This window comes from Nymphalis io, chromosome 14, assembly GCF_905147045.1.
Source record: "Nymphalis io chromosome 14, ilAglIoxx1.1, whole genome shotgun sequence".
Classification (NCBI taxonomy): domain Eukaryota; kingdom Metazoa; phylum Arthropoda; class Insecta; order Lepidoptera; family Nymphalidae; genus Nymphalis; species Nymphalis io.
In genome coordinates this window covers 10,529,004-10,536,496 of record NC_065901.1, presented here as the reverse complement: position 1 = coordinate 10,536,496, position 7,493 = coordinate 10,529,004, and the positions used below count along the sequence as shown (strand labels likewise).

General features: G+C 35.3%; 1 protein-coding gene across 1 annotated transcript; it reads right to left on the bottom strand.

Annotated features, from left to right (window-relative positions):
• Positions 1–3,117: 3,117 nt before the first annotated feature.
• LOC126773288 (carbonyl reductase [NADPH] 1-like) lies at positions 3,118–4,112 on the bottom strand. Its single transcript, XM_050494118.1, has one exon. The coding sequence runs from the start codon at positions 4,062–4,064 to the stop codon at positions 3,174–3,176; it is 891 nt and encodes a 296-aa protein (XP_050350075.1). The 5' UTR covers positions 4,065–4,112; the 3' UTR covers positions 3,118–3,173.
• Between the last annotated feature and the right edge of the window lie 3,381 nt (positions 4,113–7,493).

The following is a 7,493-nucleotide window of genomic DNA, read 5'->3' as shown; positions in this document are numbered from 1 at the left end:
TGTACGAAATGACTGGCTGTGACGTTGTTTTGTCCAAAAACTATATAAGTACGGCTAAACCTTAGGAGATACATCAACAAAATGTAGGTCAAGTAGCAATATATTTTAGACGGCTCTGAGGTGGACGGCAACCGAGATGGCATTGCGCTGCCGTATGCACTAGCGAAGAGTGTGAAAGGGGTGAAATTACCTTCGCCCCCAAGGAGAGCTTTGCCACGAATGAAACACAGCACGAGAGGAGTCGCGGTTGCTGTACATCGACACGATCCCGCAGCCTCTATGATCCAAGGACGGCATGTTATCTAAAGGTTTGCACTGCTTGAAAAAATTGAAGGTGTAGCTTGTCTCTTCTATGATTATTATAACTATTATAAATATATAACAGATTAGTAAAAAGCTACGGGTTATTATCTCGACGTCATTTCTCCCAATTCACTATTAATAATAATAATATGTTAGTTACCTTGGATATTTAATACCTATTGAAATTTCCTTTTATACTATGAAATTCTATATTTAATTTAAAGATATAGTTGATTCTAAGTTACGTGCAATTTGCAGTTAAATAATTGAATTTAAAAGCATTTGAATCTAGACCATGGAGCAATTTGGATCTTTGGATATAGTATCGATATATATATTTAATAATAATAATGTCCTCCAGATCGTTTTCGGCCACAGCGACCAATCTCAAGAGGGATAACAGTGCACAAGTGTGTGCGCAAAAACAGGCGCAATCTCTATTCTCTCTCATAATCCGGCAAACCGACACGACCGGAAAGAGTTTAGGCGCAGGACCAACGGCTTTACGTGCTTTTCGAGGAACGGGAGTGTACACACTTCCAACTTCCAGACTCCGGGCTGCTACTGAGAATTTTGTGACAGAAAAACACAATAACTTTTTATTAGCCCGACCTGGGAATTGAACCCAGGACCTCCGGGTCTGCGGCCTTACATCAAGCCACTAGACCAACGAGGCAGTCTTTTATATGTATAAAGGTTATTAATTTTATTGTGAGCCGGTTTGGAAGGTAAGCGATCCAGGGTAACTACAGGCACAGACATAACGTCTTAGTTCCCAAGTTTGGTGGCGCGTTGGCGATGTAAGGAGTGGTTAATATTTCTTACATTGTCAATGTTTATGGGCGGTGGTGACCACTTACCACTAGGTGGCCACTTCACCAGCCCGCCTACTAATGCCATTAAAAAACCAATCAAGATGGCCTAATAAATGAAAAAACATCCAAATATTTTGCTGCCGATAAGGTTTAGTTGTTGCAGTCAAGTTTAACATGATGAGAAACCATCGTAAAGGCCACAAGATCACACAAAAATCTCGTTTTCAATGTGGTATACATCATGATATACAATTTTTGAATATCCTGGGACATTTTGGACACACGGCCATCTGATCACAAATTAAGCTTGTACAAAGCTTGTGCTATGGAAACCAGACAACTGATATACTACATATCCTACTTTTCTTTTGTACACACTTATATAGATAATTACATCCAGTGTACATGTTCATGCACACAAACGTCTGTCCTGGGTGGAAATCGAACCCACAACCTTCGGCGTGAAAGGCAATTATTTACCAACCACGCCAACTGGCTCGTCAAATTAAAAACAACTCCAGAAATGTATGTGTAATAAACGCACGGACACACAAATAAATAATATAATAATAATGCATGGCAAATGTAAACAGAGTAAAATTTAACACTTCCAGATAACCTAATCTAAATGTTTTGAAGTATATTATGCAAATAATAACATTTATTGAATAATAAATGCACGTTGAGTTTATTATTTATTCAGTGTACATATAAACTAAGAATAATATATTATATCGTATAGCTATATTGTGATACCATCGATTACAGATTTTTATATAAAATTGGTAGGCGTACAAATGGACCACCTGATGTTAAGTGGACACCACCACCTATAAACATTGGCGATGTAAAAAATATTAACGAATGTTATTAAGTGTAAGGGATACATCGCCACTAACCTTGGTGACTAAGATGGTATGTCCCTTGTGCCTGTAATTAAAATGGCTAACTCACTTACTCACCCTTCATACCGGAAAACAAGAATACTAAGTATTATTGTTTGCCGGATAAGAATTTCAAGAATGTAATTAAAAATCTCATAGACCGTATAATATTATATGAACCATCAAGCGAATGAATATATTTACTAAATACAATATGAATTTAATATAGTTGAACGGAAACAGCTCCCTTAGTTACAGGCTGCTATGCATTCAACTATAAACTTGACCAGTTTGTATAATTGTGTTAAGGAAAATTGGTTCTTGTACACTTGTAAATAAGGTAAAAAAATCAGTGCAAGTAATTCCCTAAGAGGTCAATCCATTCCATCGGCAGGACAGCCAATTTCGTTCCGCAATAAACATTCATTGTGCTGTGGAAACGTTTATTTAAAGGAGGATGACTTGAGATGTTGGTATTTTGTTTATATTTTAAGTACTTACCTGTATAAAAAATTAAAATAAACTTCGTAATAGTTAATCACTAGGCTTCATTAAACAGTATACTTTATTCAAACAAGACAAATATATGTTCACTTAGCCACATTTAAGCAGCGTGATAAGCTCCAAAACTTTCTTCTCGAGAAAGGAGGAAACCAGTACCCAGCAGTGTGACTTTTATAGATTTCACTTGAACATGATGAGAAAACAAACGTAAGTTATAAATTTTTCTTATACTAAGGCATCTTAGTTATGTACTAATTACCTTATCTAAAAGTAAATGCCTAATATATTAATTTGAGAGCTGTAATGCAACCAAGCCGGGCAATATCTTTGCTATGCATATCACAGTTCGTCCAGTGGTCGACTGTAAAGGAAAACCACGTGAGGAAATCTGCATGTGTCGTATAAAATCTACCAATTATGTATCCATCAATCCGCATTGGAGCAGCGTAGTAGACTAAGCTCTAGATCTTCTCTTCAAAAGGAGCCGAGGCTTCAGCTCAGCAGTTGGACGTTTACAGACTAATGCTCAACTTTTTAGTTTACATATTTATTTTATAATATAAAATATAATAAACGTAATTATTAATTTTTAAAATAAAACGCCATTCATATATGTATTTTATACAAATATTAGCAAAATACTTATTTTCATTATTTTACATCATTTTTAATGATTTTTTTTATCAGCACTTCGTATATATCCTATAAATACTTCATATACGCAATGTAATTTTAAGTTGGGGTTGGTCCATTCCTTTTCAGTCTTGTCATACCAAAAGTACTTTCCTTTGACCGATTGGTCAATATCTAGTGCCAAATAAACAGGGGCTCGACTTGATTCTTCCATTGTAAGAAAACCAGAATTTTTCGTCATGTTTGTCTTCACGTGGCCAGGGTGTAAGGAGTTGACAGATATTCCTCGACCGACTACCGTCTGTTGGACTCTTGTTAAAGCGCACAGAGCAACTTTTGAAATCCTGTAAGCCAGTAAAGATGTTTCAGCGAAATCATCACCGTTTACAGTTCCATTCTTAACTGAATCTAGAAACCAATTGACGAATGCAGTCACATCTTCCAAATTAATATCTGGCTTCGTGAGTCGATTGATCCAGTATTTATTTTTCAAATTTGAAATATGACCACAGTCACTGGACATATTGATAACACGTGCGTTATGATTCAATATCGGGAATAGGTATTCTTGAATTAATAATATACTGTAATAATTGACATCGATTACATATTTTGAGTCTTCATATGTAGTTTTCGTAAAGTCTGCTGTTATAACTCCAGCATTGTTTATGAGTATATCTAAACCACCGTGTTCTTTTTTCAAATGTTCAGCAAATGCTCTTACGCTATTTTTATCAGTAACTTCAAGTTGGTATAAATGCGGCTTGTAACCTTCTTTTTTTAAATTTTTGACAGCTTCTTGACCTCTCTTTGCATCTCTTGATGTTACATACACTGTACCGACTCCTCTTCTACAGAGTTCCTGGACTATGGCATAACCTATGCCTTTATTGGAACCAGTGACGACAGCAACTTTATTAGCCATATTTACGAAGCTGACCTCAAATGTACTGAAGATTATTTTCAATATCGCAGCTTATAAATACATTACTTTTGATAAGAACGAGAGCGGTATGTAATATATAGCATAAAGGAAAATCACGATGTTATCTGTCTGATAGAACTCGATAGTTTATAATCAAGTTTTAATTGTTACTTTTTTATGTTGATAGTCTTGAGAAGGCGCGGCATATTTCTATAATTGAATTAATTTTTTTATATTTACGTACCACGCATATCAGAACAGATGAATATAATATATAATTATAATCTATTATATGCAATATATTAGAAATATATTAGTTTTTTACTCTTGCTTTCAACGTGCACAGACTTGCAGTCTTTTAGAACACTACTGGGTTTCCAAAGCTGAGCTGCAGCAATAGTAAACGATTTTTTATAGTAAGTGTTATGCTAAGATGATAAAACTGAATCTTTTTTTTTTGATACAAAGTCGTGAAGGTATATCCTAGGGTGGTGTTAACTCAAAAAGCTCATATAGATAGGAAGGAGAAGAGTTATTTAGGATATTATAAAATAAGCTATATAAAATGATATAAGGTAAGGTATACGAATATTCCGGCCGAGATAAAACGGAAGCCAGTTTAATTGATATCGAAACTCATTCATGCACTCTCAACATAACATCATTTTTAATGGATCCATCAAGCACAATCGAATCAGAACCGGAATATTGGCTGGTCTGTTTATGACCAATCCTGAAATTTACAGTACAAACTATCAGGCCGGAAATGCACCATTCGAATCGACTCCAAGTCAAAACCGGACGTTTCGCAGTCCAAGCGTCAATTGACGTAACTTGACTACTGATTGTTTCAAATCGTAGCTTATTGTCGTGAACAATCATATGAAGCTAGGATTATAGAGCATGCTCTTGTTATGTTGTTGGTATTGACCAATATGAAGATTACACACATTTTGTAATTTTTTTATTAATAATAATTAAATATAATTGACTTTTGTTAATCAATATAATGTTTACATATTCACTTTGTGCAAGCCCGTCAAAGTCTGGGTAGGTCCACTCATCATATATTCTACCACCAAACAGCAATATAGTATCATCGTTTCCCGGTTTGAAGAGTAAACAAGCCAGTGTAGTAATAGGCACAAGAGACATAACAGCTTAGTTCCCAAGGTTTGTGGCGCATTGACGACTTGCATCGTCAATGCGCCACAAATCTGAATGGAAGTGCCAGTGTCTATAGATGGTAAAAACAAAGTTATGTAAAAAAAAAGCCTGTTCGTCGTGTTTAACCGAAGTTCTACGGTATTAATCTGCTTAATATTTAAGGTCAATATTTATTACTGTTTTCTTTTGTCTCGAATCAAACTCGACAGTAAACACTTAACTATATAAAAAATTGCTGGTACTATACTTACTTATTTTTCTGACTGCCTTGGTGGTCTAGTGGCTAGATATAAGGCCGCTGATCTTAAGGCCCTGAGTTCAAACGCCAGATTCAGGTCGCCAGGTCAGACCGATAAAAGTTATTGGGGTTTTCTGTTTAAGATTCTCAGTAGAGTCATGGAATTTGAAAATACACTCCTACGCCTGATCTCTTTCAGGTTGTGTGAGATTGCCACCCCGTCAGATTATGAGAGTGAGGGAATAGAGAGAACATTTGTATTTGCGCACACACTTGTGCAATATAATGTGTTCTGTACATTTATCTAACCTGGAATAAGTGGACATCACTTTTATTAACGTCACTTAGAGATGATCACTCTTGCGGTGCTAGCATCTTGCCTCATTTGAAAAAATAGATGAAGAAATGAGGTAAGCTGTAATATGATAAATTCAGGTAGCTTTTCTGGCAATAAAAATATGTAGCGCAGCGTATTCCTGCGGGGTCGATTAAGTAGAACGAATTAAGTGATTCATCACCCTGTTACGAAGCTTGCGTGTGAAACCGCGATGTTACCCTTTGCTAAGTGGGAGGAATTACTTACCTTACATTAGTAATTCAGGGTTCAGTATTGAAAATTCGTAATATTTATATCACTGACATCTGAATCTCCAAAGTAAACGCAACGGTAAGGTTTTGATTAAAAATTCGTTTCAGTGACCGCTAAATATCTTGACGGTTCTTCTCGGTCAAATCCATTTATTATTCATCTATGTATTTTTTGTATTTATAATATATCGACTTCAGACAAAAACTTTCAATAATTTTGTATTGACTATTTTCCATCGATTAATTCTTTGTGGTAGCCAGATTTCTGGTAATTAAAAGTGTATACAATCTGGTGCCTTGGAAAGCACGTAAAGTATTTGTCCTGCGCCTGAACTCTTCCTGGTCGTGTTGGGTTTGGATTGGATTATGAGAGTGAGGGAATGGAGGAAACCTGTGTTTGCGCAAACATTTGTGCACTACAATATGTTCTGCGTAGTAATGTTACCTTGATATTGACCGTCGTGGCCAAAATCGGTCAGTATGATGTCGCCATCGTAATTCTTTGAAAAATGCATTGCTGATTTTTTTTTTTTTTTTTATAGAAAAGGAAGGCGGACGAGCATATGGGCCACCTGATGGTAAGTGGTCACCAACGCTCTTAGACATTGGCATTGTAAGAAATGTCAACCATCGCTTACATATCCAATGCGCCACCAACCTTGGGAACTAAGATTTTATGTCCCTTGTGCCTGTAATTACACTGGCTCACTCACCCTTCAAACCGGAACACAACAATATCAAGTATTGCTGTTTTGCGGTAGAATATCTGATGAGTGGGTGGTACCTACCCAGACGAGCTTGCACAAAGCCCTACCACCAGATATTCATATAAAAATATATTGTTGTTTCTATGCCTTCGAATAGCCACGGAACCCTAATGTTTATCATTGAAGCCACAGACAGAAATAAACAATAGAACATTTTAATGAACTAAATCGGATTATATTCTGCGAAATTAAATCTCAATTTTATTCTTTGGCCCGTCTTTAAGATTTCTATAATAAGGGTGTTGACTTAAACAGAATTGCTAACATTATAATAATTATTTAAAAAAATAAATAAACGTTTAATTTAAATTCTGAATATGGAGTTCAGGTAACAAAAAAGAAAAGATAAAAAACAGTACGAAATATCGACAATTAACTATTTAAAAAAATTAATTAACATAAGATCGAAGAGGAAATCAGTGAAGCTCTCGAGAAACAGATAAAAAAATATTTATCAATAACCTTATTGAAGTGGTTTAATAAACAATGTCTCTATAACAGCTTGCATTCGGAACGTTCTATTGATTTCTTTGTAAAATATGAAAACGACTGAACGTGCCTTTATAAATTGATTTAATAGACAACGAACTTGAAGAAAAAATTGCCAAATATATACATTTAAAAACCTTTACATCTATTATAAAACCACCTAAAGAAAATATTTTATTC